The sequence below is a fragment of the Lacerta agilis genome, chromosome 6 (genome assembly GCF_009819535.1).
Source record: "Lacerta agilis isolate rLacAgi1 chromosome 6, rLacAgi1.pri, whole genome shotgun sequence".
NCBI lineage: Eukaryota > Metazoa > Chordata > Lepidosauria > Squamata > Lacertidae > Lacerta > Lacerta agilis.
In genome coordinates, this window is record NC_046317.1 from 5,426,193 (window position 1) to 5,445,273 (window position 19,081).

The 19,081-nt window shown below is 40.4% G+C and overlaps 1 protein-coding gene across 3 annotated transcripts in view; it reads left to right on the forward strand.

Annotated features, from left to right (window-relative positions):
- RALGPS2 (Ral GEF with PH domain and SH3 binding motif 2) overlaps positions 1-19,081 on the forward strand; it is an 88,982-nt gene that overhangs the window by 64,235 nt on the left and 5,666 nt on the right. For 2 of the 3 annotated variants that reach the window (XM_033151281.1, XM_033151282.1), the window contains exons 10-17: positions 380-470; positions 890-957; positions 2,757-2,892; positions 3,893-4,044; positions 8,434-8,488; positions 14,293-14,370; positions 15,742-15,847; positions 17,678-17,770. In XM_033151281.1, coding sequence (XP_033007172.1) covers positions 380-470; positions 890-957; positions 2,757-2,892; positions 3,893-4,044; positions 8,434-8,488; positions 14,293-14,370; positions 15,742-15,847; positions 17,678-17,770 — 779 coding nt within the window. The remainder of the gene's footprint in view (positions 1-379; positions 471-889; positions 958-2,756; positions 2,893-3,892; positions 4,045-8,433; positions 8,489-14,292; positions 14,371-15,741; positions 15,848-17,677; positions 17,771-19,081) is intronic. The other variant, XM_033151283.1, reaches the window with a different exon arrangement.

The following is a 19,081-nucleotide window of genomic DNA, read 5'->3' on the forward strand; positions in this document are numbered from 1 at the left end:
TTTTTTGGGGACAGAATGTTTGAACTCCACCCTTTGTTTTGGTACAGCAGACTACCCCTCTAGGAGTTAGTACCACAACAGAATAGCATCCATTATCCATGTAGTGTGTTCTTCCATACATTTGTGCTGTTAATCTTCAGTTCCCTGCTTTTGTTTGCATTTGTTTTATCTTTTTGAAGGATGGCATAAAGTATTTTGTTGCCCAGAAATTAATGGGGTGTGAGAAGCATGAGGTGTTAATTGGGTATTTTAAGGAAATCATAAAATGTAGTGCATCTATGGGATGGGATAAGCAATTTTTTTAAAAAAAATACATGTGCAAAAGTCAGCTCTTGGTAAAGGAAACCAAAATGCTGATTACATTTTGCTTGCTGTCTAGATATTCCTGTGTTGCCTCATGTTCAAAAATACTTGAATTCTGTTCAGTATATAGAAGAACTTCAGAAGTTTGTGGAAGATGACAATTATAAGTAAGTATAAAATTGAGTAAATTAGAATATAGCAGTTGTTTTTGCTTTTAAAGCTAAGTAGTGTTTCATAAAGAACAATAAATGAATGCAAGAGTAATCCCTTAGTTTCATGACCATTTGGAATTTTTGGGAGCTCCTTGAATTGTCGTCTGTCTTGCATCTCCCTTGATTGTAATTTAAAGATAAGCCATAGGTAGCAACCAAAGTCTTCAAATAATTATCTATGGGAAAATGACTTAAGTTAGTCTTGACTAACTTACATGTTTTAATTGTTTAATAAAAGTATTTCTAACCCATTTCCCCTCTAAATAGACCCCAGGGTGGTGTATAGCATATAAATACATGAAAAAGCATTGTCTACAGTTTCCAACCTATATTGTGTTATAAACAAACCTTTTTGTGGTTGTTTCTAAATGCAGGCTTTCATTAAAGATAGAACCCGGGACAAGTACCCCACGTTCTGCTGCATCTCGTGAAGATTTAGTAGGTAAATGTTTAACAAACAACAATAAAGTTTAAATATTTTTTAGCATTTCTTTGTTTCTAAACTTGTCTGTTAAAGGTGTAAAAACAGAGAGTCAGTATCAAAGATGTCCTGGAGAATATACACTGGCCCAGTGCTTTTAAAGACCTGCAACTATTATACAGTGGTAGCTGGTTTCAGCTGTTCAGTGATAACTTAAACTCTCTGCTATACTATCTCAGTCCCTCACTGTGGGTGTTCTTTGCCATGCACATGTGCACCAGGTTTCAGGCTCCTCCTTCCACCTCATATCTTCATCTATTAATTTCATGCATCTTAAGACTTCACCGTTGACAATATCCTATTGTATTTGCCTAAAGAAAAAGAAATTGCATCGGCTTGGAGGAACTTCTTGTTTCTTAATAAGAATAAAACTTAAAATTGAAACTTACCTGGGATAGCTCAGTTGGTAGAGCATGAGACTCTTAATCTCAGGGTTGTGGGTTTGAGCCCCATGTTGGGTAAAACATTCCTGCATTGCAGGGGGTTGGACTAGATGACCATTGTGGTCCCTTCCAGCTCTATAATACTATGGTAAAAGGTAAAGGGACCCCGACCATTAGGTCCAGTCGCAGACGACTCTGGGGTTGCACACTCATCTCGCTTTACTGGCCAGGGGAGTCATGTTTCCGGGTCATGTGGCCAGTATGACTAAGCCACTTATGGCGAACCAGAGCAGCGCACAGAAACGCTGTTTACCTTCCCGCCGGAGCGGTACCTATTTATCTACTTGCACTTTGACGTGCTTTCGAACTGCTAGATTGGCAGGAGCAGGGACTGAACAACGGGAGCTCACACCGTTGTGGCTCAAACCGCCGACCTTCCGATCAGCAAGCCCTAGTTTAGACCACAGCGCCACCCACGTATACTATGAACTGTGATTAAAAACTACATACTAACCAAACACTAAAAACATGTTTTCAACATTTAACAAATGCCAACAAATTACTTGAACACATCTATATGAAAGGTGACATCAGTGGCTGCTTTACATTTGTGTGTATGTTGAGAAGGATGTTCTTGTGGACTTCCATTACTTGGTAAAAAGTGATAAGCATTCTAATGAGCACTTGCTGTGTTCTTTTAAAAAAAATGGAGTTGAGGTAGTCAGGAGACAGATTTAGGGATAGAGAGCTGCTGTGTCTAGAGCTTAGGAGAGAATTTTTTCTAGGAATTCATTTCCAACTTTTTACAAATCCCTCCATCTGAATATTCTTTCTCTAGAAGTGAGTCAGTAATAACATAAAATATCCATACCTAATAGTGTGTGCATTATCTGTGTCTGGAGAACAAGGCATTTACTACATTTCAGGAGACATTTTTCATATTTGGAGAATCTCCAGATTGCAGGAATATCTCCCAATATTACTATTAAGTATGTCCACATACCATACACCCAATTGACATTGGTCAATTACTGAAATATCTCTTACATCTCCATAGTATAGCATGACATACTTGCATCAGCTGAAAGAACGTGTTAAGCATGCCAATTTTCGCATGCGTTAGTTCTCCAGTTTTTACAAACCTATTTCCCTGTCTGACTTCAGTTTGAGGGTCCTTGTTACGAAAGGTTTACTATGTTCGTGCCAGGGCCAAAAGTCTGTTTTGATATTTCAACATTTAGTGTGTTTAATTAATTATTGTTATATAAGAATACATTCATGCATTTTTTTAAATTGGGCATAGAAACTGGGGAGTCAAAAGTGTTATAAGTATTTGTCGTGTTCACCTAAAATTCACTCTCTCTTTCTTTTTTCCAGGCCCTGAAGTGGGAGTTTCGCCACAAAGTGTTCGAAAAAATGCAACAGCTGAAGGAGCATTGCTACCACCGACTCCTCCATCCCCAAGGAATCTGATGCCACACGGGCATAGAAAATGTCACAGTTTAGGATACAAGTTAGCATTTGATTTGAAATTCAGCTTAGATGCTGTGTGTTGTTGAATACGCCCCATATGTTAGCCCTCTTATCCCATGATCCCCAATCTTATTACTTAAAAAATAGTTTTTCTTGGTACCTTTTTGTCATTTTGTTTTAGCATCTAGCGGCCTGCTTTGTATGTATCATTAAAGCCATGGTGTAGAAATAAGCCAGGACACCATGAATGAGCAGTGTGCAGCTGAATTTTTTTCACAGGCCTATTTTAGGTTCATTAAGGTGGAGCTAGCTCGCCACCAGCCACATATGGAAGGCTACCAGGGATTCATAAAGTCTCCCACTTTTGCAACCTGTGTGGGCCTTCAGAAGCCTGGTGTCATATCCGATTCCTGGCAGCCACACTACATAGCTGGTGGCTGTGCTTGGCCAGTTGGATCACAGTTTGTACAGTATTCTCTGTAGGAACCTTGCTGCTATTTGAAATATCCCTTTGTGCCTCATGAGCTGATCTAATGCAAATTAGCACTTATTTATTAATCACCTCAAAAACTCATGAAGACATCATTAGAAAGTTTATAACACAGGGAGGGTTGCTTAACATTCACTTTTGAAACTGCTCCCAAATTTTCTAGTTGTTAATGGCAAAATCTACACATAGCACCTTGAATTGTGAATCGTGCATGTACCAGGGAGCCAATCCTTTAATGCTAGCACTATTGCAGGGAAAATGCAGTCATTTGAAAATGAAAGTGTGGTAAATCACTGTGTAGTTATTTTGCCACTTAAACATTCATACTTTTTGTGCCCATGTTCAAAATGCGTAATTCCCTTCTGCAATAGATCCCTGTCGCACACACTTGGCGTACTCTTTTGTTTATATACTTGCCATGCTGTGTTGGATTGTTTTCGTGGAGAAAATATAAACGTAAGTGAGAAAATGTATAACCTTGATACGTAAAACGTGTTATGTCCTAAAGTAGTTGTGCGTTTTGTTTTTATCTCCTTTGTTCCTTTTCTAGTTTTATTCATAAAACGAACACAGCAGAGTTCAAAAGCGCAACATTCCCCAATGCAGGACCAAGGCATCTGTTAGATGACAGTGTCATGGAACCACATGCCCCATCCAGGGGACAGGCAGAGAGCTCCACTCTTTCTAGTGGAATTTCAATAGGTAAGATGTTAAGCCTACTGAGCAGCGAAAGGTATTTCTAGGCTTGTATCCAAAAGTATTAGAGGGATCATTTTTTATGGTACTGGAACAGTTCCACATAAGGCTTTATTACCCTAAGAAAAGGATAAACTCTGAAAAAACTTCAGTATAAAATGTTAATAATGTGTTTCTTACTAATAAATTTTATAATCTGGAGCCTGAGTTCATGTCTCTCAAACCCCCATCAATTGACTCGCCAATATCTGGTCTAGTGACCAACTCCCTTCTGCCCAAAGATGGAAATACCCAAGTGAAAGTGCTTCTGAGAGGTTTCTGAATTTTGCTTTGCTCACAAGGCAGCAGCTCTGGCCATGCATGCATCCTGTTTGGTCTTGGCCTTCTCTGGACTGCCCCTCTTATGGGTGGATGGCATGCTTGATTACCCTTGATGAGCGCACTCCCAGTTTTACTTTGCAGCCAATTGTTACCTGTCCCATATGTGATGTTACATGTGATGTCAGTCTCTCCAGTTCTGTCAATGTAATTAATAACAGCTGGCTCTATAATAGTCATAACATTGCTCTCTGTGTCTGTTGATCTATCCTCAGCGCCAAATCCAGTACCAAACATTGATACTGCTGCTGGCACTGTGGTCTAAACCACTGAGCCTCTTGGGTTTGCCGATCGGAATGTGGGTGATTAGAATCCCTGTGATGGGGTGAGCTCCCATTGCTCTGTCCCAGCTCCTGTGAACCTAGCAATTCGAAAGCATGCCAGTGCAAGTAGATAAATAGGTACCGCTCCGGCGGGAAGGTAAACCGTGTTTCCGTGCACTCTGGCACTCGTCCCAGTCCTTCGTGCACCAGTAGCAGTTTAGTAATGCTGGCCACATGACCCAGAAAACACCAGACAAATGCCGACTCCCTCGGCCTGAAGGCGAGATGAGCGCCGCAACCCCATAGTTGCTTTTGACTGGACTTAACCGTCCAGGGGTCCTTTACCTTTTGCCTTTACTGTATTGATAAGTTTGACAGTGTCTGTGGTGTGGCATGCTGTTCTCAGGGTTACATTAGTATCAGGAAAGACCCTGGACGTGAGGCACAAACCAAAGAAAATAAGGTCTAAATGGTTGCCTTCATCCTTCCTTGCTGAACTGAAGAAGAGTATAGAATAAGAGACTTAAAACTTTCTCATCTCTTGAATGTCTCCCTACCCGGCCAGTACCTGCTGTTCTGCCAAGGACCTTCCCTCTTCTGGTTTTAGAGAATATGTGACTGTTTCAGAATTCTGCTCCAGGTTGCTAATGACACTCTGCTAGTTACTGGTTTTTTATGTTTACAAAGGAAAATACAACTAGGGGCTTATTCACACTTCCTCTCATCCTGCTGCTTCCCCCCAGGAAAAGCTGCTCTTTAGCGCTCAATTGGAGCAAATGGCAATTTGGGTTTTCCCTGAGAAAGGAGCAGGGCAAGGGTAAAACCACTTGGAACTGTGCCTAGAAAACATAGGTCAAGCAGAAGACCTTTTGGACTCATGCTTTCTAGGCACGGAAGAAACAGAAGTGTGGTCAAGCCCTTGCTTATCTTATTTCAGAAGAAGTCCTCTGTGTAATATCTCTTTGAGGAAAGCACAGTTGTAACCTAAGTAGGCCTTCTCTTTATTTTAACTTTGCAATTCAGGCTCCACTACAGTGTATCTCCTTTTCGTGTCGTGAACATATCACAGAAATATGTTATGTTTAATTGCTTTGGATATAATTATTTCACCATTTTTTCTATTATCAGAAATCATACATTGTTTGGGACTAAATAAATGTGGTACTTGTAAACATTCATAAACAATATGTATGTTGCCTTAAATTAATTGGGGGTTAACCATCATTTATCATAACCATTTCACCTTTTGTTCACATCCTGCCTGTCATTGCATCACATTTCTATTTCTGTTGTAACCTTGCCCAGACCAATTGACGGCCAAACCACAATCTGGACTCATATGTACTCTACTGGTCATAATGTTTTTAGAAAAATAATCTGATTTTTTTGTTCTCTCTAACTTGAAGCATCATGAGTAAGAATCTGCATGTATCACCATTTTTACCCATTTGTAACAAAGACTTTTTGAAAGCACAAATCCCTGAGATGTGTTAGAAATTGCATGAAAAATGCAGGTTCTTTCTGGGCTGGAAGATACTTACGACTTGTTTTGAGTGCAAGCTGAATGATTCAGAGAGATTTAGGGGAGACACTTCAATCCAGAATTGTAGTGCCGTAATGATTTGCCTCTCTCATTGCTCAGGATTATATTCAGTTCCTAAACTGGCTTCATTTCCATTCCCATATTCAGCATGGCTCCATTGTCTTAATCTTTAATGCCTTCAGTGACCATTCATTTCCCTGCCTTCATGTCCCCATATGCCAATGAGCTTCACTCCTCCACCTTAGCTAAACAGGGGCCTCCTGCTCCTTTCGATAAGTCCATAATTTCTCCCTTCCTGCCCTTTTAAGTCTAGGGTTTATGGGAGCAATTCAACCTTGTGTGGTTGCAAACATTCCATCAGTGCAAGCTTATCTGCTTGTCCCAATGGAACAATCTTCCCCAGAGCCAATTTGGGAGGAGGAGGGGAGAGGGAAGCCCTTTTGCATGGACTTCCACTAGTGCATCCAGTGAGTTGAATCTAGCCCTGTGTGTATCACCACCCTTTCCTTCAAATTCCTCCAAGCTTACCAATACCATCTTTTTCGGGAAGCCTGTGCTTAACCCCTCATCCCCACCCATTGCTTAAACTTAGCTTTTAGCACTCTTGCCGCCACTTCATACTGTTTTCTTGTGTTGTCTCACCCGTTCATTTAACGACAACATTGCAAATGCGTCAGCCACATCTCAGCATAGGGACTTACCCTTTTGTTACTCCATAAACTTCAATGCACACTAATAATAAAGTGCATTTCTGTTTTGGCCTTTCAGTTACGTGTTCATACATTTATTTTCTACCCTTAAAATATAAATTTTTTCTGGGTGGGCATACGCAGCTTCAGAATAAAATTTAACTCCCTCTGAATTCAGAGACACCTTTCTCTTTTCTTCAGCGAGTGTGTTTAGAATTGTGGCCTTTTGCTTGGAAAGAAGAACCTATATCTCTTTGGCTTTGAGGGTCACATAGTGATGTTGCTTTGCTATCTAAAACTTTTTTTGCCACTGTGCAGGACAAACATGAGTTGTTTCATACATTTTTTGAATAGTTTATGTGTCATAATTTACTGGGATCCAAAGAGACTTCAAAGCCCTTACTGGAGTTCTGATTATCCTTTCAGCAGTTGGCCCTCATGCCTCATGTATTATTTTTTTGAGGGGGACTGTTTGTTATCTTGGAAGCTCTAGTGGTGAAAATGCAAGATACACATTTATTAAATATACACACGTGTTTTCCTCTCTGTGCAATGGAAATTTGACTTGGTTTAAAAATCATATTAAAATTCTGTAATTGAACTTTTGTGGTATTCACCTGGCATAGGAACCATAGGGCATGTATTTTCAACATGCATGTAACTGAAAGTAGGCCATTTAATTCCTTTTACTAATATCTCCCCCCTTTGTACAAGAATTAAAAGAATCCAAATTTTTCCTCCTTTTTTCAAATATGACTTTTATTGATTTTCAAATTTTAACAATTATATACTACCATAACATAACAACCATTATATCATTTGCTCTGCCGAGCATCAAAACTTTTCCTCTGGGAAAGGGCAAAAAGGCCCGTGGTCCGGATGCGGCCCAATCGCCTTCTCAATCCAGCCCATGGACGTCCGGGAATCAGCTTGTTTTTACATGAGTAGAATGTGTGCTTTTATTTAAAATGCATCTCTGGGTGATTTGTGGGGCATAGGAATTCGTTCATTCCCCCCCCAATATAGTCTGGCCCCCCACATGGTCCAAGGGACAGTGGACCGGCCCCTGGCTGGAAAAGGTTGCTGACCCCTGCTTTAGCCATATGATGTTTGCCCCCCCCCCCCATATTGCTGATTTTCAATAAAATACTGGGTAGGTTTTATCTGCTTGTCCCAATAATCAGAATTAATCCAGCAAGGGACACTCACTTTATTTTGCCTTTAGTGCTTCAATTTCTAACAAGATTGATAGCAGCATTTTGTAAAAACAAACTATATTAGAAGAGCAGCAGCAAGAATACACAACTGTACTTCTTTGCCCAAGTGTTATGAACCTGCATCTTCATTTCCTCTTATAAAAGCTGCTTTATACTATTTATCTTCTAACACACAAATTGACTTAAATAGTATAAATATATATTTTTAAATAGCACTTTATTATGATGGATCATTCCGTTTTGATTGGCAAATATATCATAGAATGAGAGGATTATTTAGTTTAAACTCTTTATTTTGATTTTAGGTAGCAGTGATGGTTCTGAGCTGAGTGAAGAGACTTCATGGCCAGCATTTGAAAGGTAAGAGAAGCCACTATATCTCTGTTTCATTCAAATGCTTCACAGATCACAGTTCTTCTGCGTTTCCATGTAGAAGAATATGTGCAAAATATGCATGGAATGTGTGCTCATCCCTAAGTAGTTGTTTTTCAGTCAGGGAGCTGTTTTGGGGTTCCATGCTTTCCCTACGTGAAATAGAACAGAATAGCATGTGAAGCAATCCTAACTATATCACACGACAATATGCTTCAGTGGTATGGTGTCACTGCACTTTTGTTTCAAGAGAATTCTGTCTGACATCTGTGGCTGGCCAGGCTAGCTGCCACTCCCAGCTGGAAAACGGTTAACCTCTATTGTGTTATGGTCAGTGCTGGAACCCATGGGTGAAACAGCAAGGCTGCAGGCAAGGCAAGCTAGCTGAAGGCCACTGAACCACAGGCAGCTCCAAGTGAGCAACCTATCCAAGACCTTTTATGTCTCTATCTCCAGACTGCCACTTCCAGGCCCTTCCCCTTTGAGAAAACCTTAAAAGGCCAGCCCTCTGGCATGAAAATGGACATTCCTCCTTTGTTCCATAGCCTTCTTTTTATGCTGCCAGATTGGTGATGTGCAGTAGGAGGCATCTGGTTCTTCTGGCTCAGGGAAGGGTGTCAGTTGAGATCCTGACTCTGGTCCTAATGGCTCTGGTGGTCTGGGAGATTCCTCTGTGAGTTCTTGGCCAATACCTCAGATGCAGTGGTCTTCCTATCTTCTGCAGTCAGCTCTAAACACTCACCCAGACCCAGCTCCCCATCTAGTGCCTCTGCAGCCACCAATTCTGTGTCTAGATCATTGCTGGATCATGACAAAAACAACACCCAGAACTGAGGAGAGACAGCTCCAGTTCCTTCATAGCCTGAAGCCTAGAGTCGTATCCTAGAGTGCTAGCAGCCCTGCAGTGCTTCCTGGAATGGCAAATGGGCTTTCAGGCCCAAAATCACATGTTGAGTCTTGTCTGCCCCGTGGATGTACATTGTCCTCTTCTACAAGAAGCTTCTGTAACTCTTCACATTTTATGGCACAGCTTCAGCATAACTTAGACTTGGGAGTTCAGAGAGGCTGATGCAAGCATGGTCAGGAAGCTAGTAAGTTGGAAAATACAAGGTCCAACAGGCACCAGGATCTTGAACTGGAGGCTTTCATTCTGTGTGCCACTGCGGCAGCTCCTAAGGGAACCGCTCTCACTAGTCTTAGCTGTGCTGCAGTACTGCTATTGTGGATATCCGGAAAGTGATAGTGCTATTCACAAGGAGCCAATCACTAACTTCTGGCCCCCCAAAACTGTGGCTTGTGCAGTTTGTTGCTTAGGGGCAGGCCGAACTGTTCATAGACTGCTTTTCTCCTCTGAACCACATGACTGCATTCATGCCACCAACCTTGGTAGTTAATATTTCTGCATGGTGACTTACATGCAGCAGTTGATTTATGAGATCGCAGCTAAACATCAGAAAGAACATTCTGTCAGTAAAAGCTATTTGACAGTGGAACAGACTCCCACAAGAGGTGGTGGTGTCTCCTTCCTTGGAGGTTTTCAAGCAGAGTTTGGATGGCCATCTGTTATGTATGGTCTAGTTGAGATTTGGACTAGATGACCCTTGGGTCCCTTCCAACTCTGTGATTCTATAAGACCACGATGCTTTGTGCCCTTCACATTTCTCATATTGGAATAAACTCCCTATTGCATGAGAAACATTTTTGCCCAAGTAATACCATATGTATCTATCTGTTGCCTGGCCATTCTTGCAGCTAAGGGACTTTCTGACCAGTTGTGAAAGTTGCACTGAAGAATTGTCCTGTATTAAGTCCTTTATTATCAAAAGCAGCTTCCAAGTTGGAAGTGCTTCAAAGGTATCTGCTAGTCTTGTCAATGGGATTTGTCAAAAATGTTCTGTTCTGTTTGCACAATTCTATCTTGCCTATGAAAAGGATTTAGAAGTATATCATGGTGTTGCAGTCCCACCAAGTGACATCTTAGACAGGAGCAATTGATAGCATCTACCAAGGTAAAAAGAGGCCATTTCCTCTTTTTTGACGCTAACCTGCGATTGGTGCTTAGTGTAACACACTTAGGCCAGGATGGCTTTTCCCCTGAAGCCACTGAGAGTCTGGCAAAACAAAAAAAAGAGGTCCGAGGAATGGACTTCTTATATCACTGGTCATCAACATCTCTTCTGAGAGCTAGGAGCCATTGAGAACATCTGCTTAATGAGGCCTGTGACACCCATGGGAAAGTGCACATGAAACTAGAGAAACACATGAAACACTTTTTTTGTTGAAAAGCAGTACAAAATATTTGAAATATTTGGAATTGAATAATTGAAATTAAAAATATTTGCAACACAGCACGTAACAGTTATTATTTGTGAAATTGCTGTGTGACAAAGGCACGTTGCTTTATTTTAGTGACGTTCCTTGCACTCAACATATATTTAAAAATGTGCAAAAGTGTGAAGTTTGCCTTGTGCTCTGCCACACCCAGTTATATATAAAGCAGGTACCTTGCCGGAGGCACAAGTCCAAGGGCAGAGCCTGTAGAATACTACAGATCTAGCAAGAACTAAAGAACCACACAACAGTAGCTCTTTGTTTAAAGAGTGAGACTATGCATGATTCTTTGCATAGAGAGCCAGTGTGGTGTAGTGGTTAAGAGCAGTGGACTTGTAATCTGGAGAACCGGGTTCGCGTCTCCGCTCCTCCACATGCAGCTGCTGGGTGACCTTGGGCTAGTCACACTTCTCTGAAGTCTCTCAGCCCCACTCACCTCACAGAGTGTTTGTTGTGGGGGAGGAAGGGAAAGGAGAATGTTAGCCGCTTTGAGACTCCTTAGGGTAGTGATAAAGCGGGATATCAAATCCAAACTCTTCTTCTTCTTGCTTTGTGGAGGACATTTGAAGTACAGTATATCTGAATATTATTATTGTCCGTCCGTCCCCAGTTTTAATTAAAATAAATAAATAAATTTTGAATGCTTTGAGAGTAACCAACAGGCAGGCCATATCATGGCGTGGTTGTGAAAGTGTATGCGCATTTTTATTTAATTTTGCTAAGTTTTATTTTGCTAATTAGTAATTTTTATGTTTCTTCCTTTTCCACTACAGTGGACAATAATAACCCAGGTGTTTTGATAAAGAAACTATTACAGGAGCATCCCATTCTAAGCAAAGTAGATCAGACCATCATTCTGAGTTAAAAGCAGGTCCTTTTGAATATGCTTGTTGCATATTTGGGTCATATTATGCTGCTGTGGGAATGTCTAAATCAGCCTTTCTCAACCTTGGGTCCCCAGATGTTTTTCGCCTACAACTCCCACCATTCCTGACCACTGGTCCTGCTACCTAGGGATGATGGGAGTTGTATGCCAAAAACATCTGGGAACCCAAGGTTGAGAAAGGCTGGTCTAAATGAAGAGGTGTTGCAGCAGTTGTGCTAGTTAAGGGTGGTATTAAATACAGTATTACTCAGAATAGACCCATTTCTTTTCAGTGTTCCAAGATTGAAAGAGTCCTTGAAGGTAGATTTATTTTTGTCAGGGCGTCCTGTGAGGATAAACAATTCACTCTGGCTTCTGAATTGTGTGAAACAATATATATATATATTTAGCCAAAACAGTAAAGAAATTCTTTCAGTGTTAAGAACTTTACTCACTGGTTTTCATTTTAATTTCTGAGGATTTAGCAACCTCTCTGCAGCCTCTCGATGTGGGTACAAAATTTCTCTCAGAATACTCTCATCTCTTCTTATTAGATAAATTTTCTCCCTAATTTGTATATTCAATTCTGCTCATATTTCTTTGCGAAGTCCTATTACAAAAACATCTGGTGTAATTTAGAATATTTTTTTTATTTCATAAAATGTATACACCACTTGATTGTAAAAAAAAAAAAAAAACCAAACAAACCTTAAAGTTGTTTACGAAAATAGAGCTTTCAGTGTCATTGGCCCAGTCCTGTGGAATACTTCACTGGTAAACATTGAGCAGATGCCTTCTGTTTCAACCTTTAAATGAAAACCTTTCTATTCTAGCATCCTTACACAAGCAATTAAGAACACATCTTTCCATAATTGTTAGTAGATGGTCTCCAATTTTATTTTTTAATGTGTTTTTATTATATATAGTTTTTATTGTAAACTGCTTTGATTTTTTTATGATCTAGTGATATATAAATATTAATAATAAAATATGCTGCCTTATGCTACCATCTCTAGACTCTTGTATTAATTTACGAGACCCTTAGCAACTTGAGTCCAGGATACTTGTAAGGACCACTTGACTCTTAATACACCTGCCCAGTCATTGAAGTATTTGGGGGAGTCCCTATTAGTAGTTCCCCAATGGCTCAGATAGATGCATAGCTCATATCAATCAATTGAGAGCCAGTGTGGTGTAGTGGTTAAGAGTGGTAGACTCGTAATCTGGGGAACCGGGTTCGTGTCTCCGCTCCTCCACATGCAGCTGCTGGGTGACCTTGGGCTAGTCACACTTCTCTGAAGTCTCACAGCCCCACTCACCTCACAGATTGTTTGTTGTGGGGGAGGAAGGGAAAGGAGAATGTGAGCCGCTTTGAGACTCCTGCGGGTAGTGATAAAGCGGGATATCAAATCCAAACTCCTCTTCTTCTTCTTCAATCAGGAACCAGGCATTCAGTATTGTCGGTTCAATTCTGTGGAACTCTCTCCCACTCAAATTACTCAGGCCCCCTCCCTGTTGAACTCTTCACACTTCGTGAAGACTTTTTATTTATTCATTTAAGCAGGCATTTTAAGTGAGTTTTTCCTGATTTTTAAATGATTTTATGCCATAACCCAATTGTACATGACTTGGAAACTTGGATATTAAGGCATTTATACATTACAAAAATGGATGTGGTTGAACCTGCCTCTCTTGGTTAGTGTTAAGTCATCAAAAAAATTCAGTTGTTGGTAAATACTGTTTCTTAACCAAAGGTTGTAAAATAATTAGTGAATATTTAAGGTAGTAAGTATTGAAGTTGTATTCAAATGAAATTTATGGATCTGGTTGTATTTTTACCATTTTAATCAGCTGTATTGCTCATAGGAAATAGTGCTTTTCTTTTTAAGCTCTGAAGTTGTTTAAAAGTAAAAGGTGCCATTACTTGAAACAATGTAAGCGCAGCCTTGCATTTGATATTTTTTGAAAATACTGCATCTTGTGATACAAGCAATAATGTAAATAAGTATAAACATTTAGGAAATAAACTAATAATTACACATAAAAATGACGCTAATTTATCCTGAGGGCTTATCCACACTTGCCTTTTGCCTGCTCTTTCCAGGCACAAGTCCATGCTTAAAAGCTCTGTGTCTGGGCGTGTGTGTGTGTGTGTTTGCACCCGAGGTTTCCCCGCACAAACCCTCAGTTAGTACATACTTTACTTGCAAGACCTAGGCAAAACTTGAGGTATTATTATCCTGTTATTTTTCTGCAAAATTGTTGTAATGGCTTCTCATAATATGTTTTAAGTGTTTAGCAATGTAGAGTTCTATTCTGCCTTTTTTAAAAAAGATAAGTTTTAAAGCAGCTTTTCTGATTCTCAAACCGTTCATGGGGATGCCAGGAAAAATGCCAAAATACAGTGGGTGCTCATATTAAGAACACATGTCCAAATAAGAAAGCTGTTTTTCTCAATGAAGTATGCTGTTGGTCACAGAACGAGATGTAGTAGCAATGTGGCAGAAAGGAAGCCTGTTTGCTGTGTTCTGACAAATGATAATGACTATGAATTTAAAAATGTGTAATACATACAATTTATAATGGAATTCAACAGGAACAGATTATACCATTCTCTTGGTCCGGTGACAAGAATGGCACGAAATGGCTATCGAGGCCACATGAAGGGCAGCAGGTACCAACCCCTTGTGTTCAGGGGTCAGACTTTTTCCTCTGGTGTTGGTGACTTGGTTGATATTGAATTGGATGCAATCTGACACTCCTGATCTTTCTGACTTCCTTGGGCAAATCATGTCAGTGAACTTTCCCTTTAAAAATAGGTCTCCCCTCTTTTGTGTCCTAATCATATCTTTATAGAATGTGGCTGGCTTGTTCTGATCTGCAAATTTCGTTTCTTAAAATATTGCACTGTTACCTGGAAAAGCCTAAATGTATTTTTTTAAAGTATTATTTTGAAAGTAATTGGCGTGGCAAGAATGATGTTGGTACCTGAGCTCCTTAATATTCAAAATACTTTCTTAAATTTTTTGCATTGGTGCCCTTCCCCGTCTAAGTCATATATTTTAATAAATTGCATGAACATCAGTTATTGGCTTAAACCCATTCTGAATGACATTTTATGCAAAACTGCTTGGAAGCTTCCATACACATCCAGCTGTTTTACATTCCTAATTAAACTTCATTCTCTGTAACACTGTGGCCATCCAAGAAACCTAGCTCAAACAACCATAAAAATCAAGCATAATCTGGAGTTAAGATACGCATTGGATGCCTTGCCTAAACTGGTGGACTCTTGACGGGTTCAGGTTGTTAGATCTGTCAAGTTTACACTTGACAAAACAGATGAAGGGTGAATGGAAGAATTTTTCCAAGATGCTTCAGAAATTCTCAGACTGTCTCTAGAGAGCTGATGGCTGTGCCCACATAAAGCTGCTTGGCATGCACTGAGACACACACAGTTGCATCAGTCACATTTGTCCTGTTGAAAACTGGTCAGCTGTTCACTTGTTAGAACACAAGCCATGTAAAAACAGATTAAATTAACTGCTCTGGGTCAAGCTTTCTGCTTTCATGCTGCTTCTGTCACTGTTTTCAAACACATTGGTGTGGTATTGTGCATGTATTTAGCTCTTGCTTTTTCAGTTTCTGCAACTCGGAATCTTAACAAATCATCTTTCTACCAGGCCTGAATAATTAAAAATCACACGTTTGAGATGAGTGGGGTGTTGTTGTTTTTTAAATGAAATTGAATCTGAACATTTTGCTGTTTAAGATTTATTGTAGTTGTATTATGTCTATCCATAATGTTGAAAGTTATTTTTATTTAAGATTAATTTGCTGAACTGGAGGGCATGTTACTTCTGCTTCTGGGAGAAACATCCATTGAAGCAGCCAAAAGTCATAGCCAATGACTTTTTCCACAGTGAAATCCAACAAATGACATGGCAACATTAACACAGATGTTAATTTCAAGTTAAATAATGCTTGGAGAACTGCTATTGGGATATTTTGTGTATTCCCGTCTTTCACTCATTCTTCTTTATAGTTCTGCAGAGTCTGAGGATTTAGCTGTTCATTTGTATCCAGGAGCTGTTACTATTCAAGGCGTTCTCAGAAGAAAGACTTTGTTGAAAGAAGGCAAAAAACCTACAGTAAGACATTGAATGAATTGTTTAAAATGTTTCTCAGGTCCTTTTAGCAGTCAGTTGTTTGAAAGGCAGGATAGAAATAAATCAAATAAAATAGTGGCAAGTCACAGCCAAGTCAAATGATACCTGGAGCCCCCCTGTAGAAGCTGCCCTGCGCTTGCCACTTCTGCATTCTTGAAGTAGCACAGGGGTGGGCAACCCTTGTTCTTGTTTTGGGCTGCATTCATTTAGAGGTGATCTGTCAGGGATCACATGTGGACATGGCCAGAGTCAAAACTGGGTGAGGTTATATTATCTCTTCTTTCTTTCCCCCTCTCTTTTCTTATTCTCTTGCTCAGGCTTCCTCAACCTCGGCCCTCCAGATGTTTTGGGACTGCAATTCCCATCATCCCTGACCACTGGTCCTGCTAGCTTGGGATCATGGGAGTTGTAGGCCAAAAACATCTGGAGGGGCGAGGTTGAGGAAGCCTGCTCTTGCTCTTTCTCCCTGCCTTAACAGGGAGGATCCCTCTTGCAAGTCTCCTGAGCTGTTCACTTGCAGAGGGGAGAGCTTTTGATATTAAGCTGAGGGATGCCCACCCCTGTAGAAGTAGTTACCACTACCCTAGGGGACCCCCCCCCCAATTCCATCAGATCCAGTTGTTGCATGTTACAGGTCCTAGTAGAAGCCGCTACCATGGAGAAGAACATCTCCGCATTTATTGAATCAGCTCTCATTACTGAAAACCAAAGCTGGCAATAATAAATATAACTGTTTTAGTCATTTTAAATAGGGATGCAAAGGCAAAATTCTTAGTATTTCAAACAGATTGTAACATGTCACCATGGAGGCTACTGTGACAACCTTTGGAATCACCAAAACATTTATATTTATTTATTTGTTGTTGTTCAGTCGTGTCCGACTCTTTGTGACCCCATGGACCAGAGCACTCCAGACACGCCTATCTTTCACTGCCTCCTGCAGTTTGGCCAAACTCACGCTAGTCGCTTCGAGAACACTGTCCAACCATCTCATCCTTTATATTTATACTTGCTCTAAATTTAGATAAAGAATGGGTTTCTTTTTTGCTTAATGAATCTTGCATTCCTTTACCTTCTTTACTACCGGTAACATGGTGGTGCTATCTTGTTTAATTTGGGAGGTCAGTATTTGGTTGCATCTGTGCTTCTCAAATTAAGTAACAATTTTTTAAGGAAATGCATATGTACGTTTTGCCTCTGGGCCAGTTTTATTTGATTAGAACATTGTATGGATTGCAACGTGACAGTAAAGATAAAAAGGGGACTTGCTGAAAAAGAACATGGCGGCTTGTGTTTCCCTCCATAAATCGTGCTGCTTCTGCTGGGCATTAGTGTGGAAACTCGGCTTTTAGAAAGGAAGTTCTCCTCTTTGTGTGTTTGCCCCCACATCATATTGCTCTCCCTGTTTTCTCATAGTTTTCTCGTTCCTAGACTGAGAAGAAGTGTGGATTACCACAAAATGCGGGTTACTTACCAAGGGGTCTGTCTTGCTATGCTGATTTGCCCTTGAGGAGGCTCACTGCAGCACAGTTTGGAAGTGATCGATTTATATGAAGCATTTGTTTTTGAAACAGTTGCCGGACCCATTTCTTTAGTGATCTAGGCTGAAAACTAGAATGTCATTTCAATCTACTGTAAAAGATATTGTTGTATTTTGTTTTATTTCTTGGAATGTCTTTGTTTTGCAAGCATTGCCCTGCTCAAGACCCCTTTGAAATGGGCTGGGGCTAAAAAAATCTGAAGAAATAAAATGAAAATGAAACTGCCTTAGTCTCTTAAAGGTATTAATCTGATGACTCTTTGCTTTTGCAGGTAGCATCTTGGACAAAATACTGGGCAGCGCTGTCCGGAACTCAGCTTTTCTACTATGCCGCAAAGTCCTTGAAGGCGACAGAAAGAAAACATGTATGCAATGCATTGTACTACATCTCCCATTGATATATGTGATCTTCATCCAGAGGGATATACTCAAACAGACATTATACATATTTTAATGCGCAACATGCATTATCTTAATTACCTTTTCCTGCTCTTTATTCACTGCTAGAGATAATAGTTTAGCTGCCTTGCTTTTTCCAGGACAGTACTTTGCCTTCCCCCCCCCCCCACAGCAGAATGGACATTTTTTCTTCCCTCCTTTCATTGGGAACTCTGTGTGTTCTACAACTGCAAATATTTCCCCTGCTGCTTTTTGGTTAATCATTACTGCTGTCTGGATACTTGCTGCTCTGCCTACTTTTCTCCCTTAGCCTACTTTTCTCCCTTAGTTCCCTCTCTTAGCCCCTCCATCTTGATTTTCTGCTGCCAACTCAGCTCAGCAGCAGTCTTGAAAAACAATTCCAAACTCTGTAAATCTTCCTACTTGAAATGCTCTGGAAGCAGCCTTCTGAGTTCAGCTTGATCTGTCTTAGTATACAAAACTTGCATACCATGCACAATGTATTCTGTAGCTATTAAACAATGTAAAGCAGTCCTTGTGATAATCTCCAGTCTGATGATTCTGCAATGGTAACATTTCATTGGCATTTAAATTTTTCAGGTCTCTAAAGCATGGGTATGGGACACAGGCAGCGCTGTGGGTTAAACCACAGAGACTAGGGCTTGCCGATCAGAAGGTTGGTAGTTCGAATCCCCACGACGGGGTGAGCTTCTGTTGCTCGGTCCTTGCTCCTGCCAACCTAGCAGTTCAAAAGCACACAGTGCAAGTAGATAAATAGGTACCGCTCTGGTGGGAAGGTAAACGCTGTTTCCATGCGCTGCTTTGGTTCGCCAGAAGCGGCTTAGTCATGCCGGCCACATGACCCGGAAGCTGTACGCCGGCTCCCTTGGCCAGTAAAGCAAGATGAGCTCCGCAACCCCAGAGTCATCCACAACTGGACCTAACGGTCAGGGGTCCCTTTACCTTTACCTAAAGCATGGGTACTAAAGTCACACTCATCCCAAAATGTGTACACAAACTGATTTCCTTAAATTGAGTCCTGTTTTTCTCAGATTTCAAATGGCCAATAACTTTTATTTGAAGCAGAACAGTGTATGAAAGAAGTCTTCAACAGATTTCAGACAAATTGAAAAGCCAATTCCTATTGCCAATTATGGTAGTAGCTGTATACATCCTTTCTGTCACCTGTTTTTCACTCATGCAAAATCAGAATTCTACATTATGTTTGGATTGGAGAGGCAAACCTTTTAAATGTAGCATGTAACATCTCTGTTCAG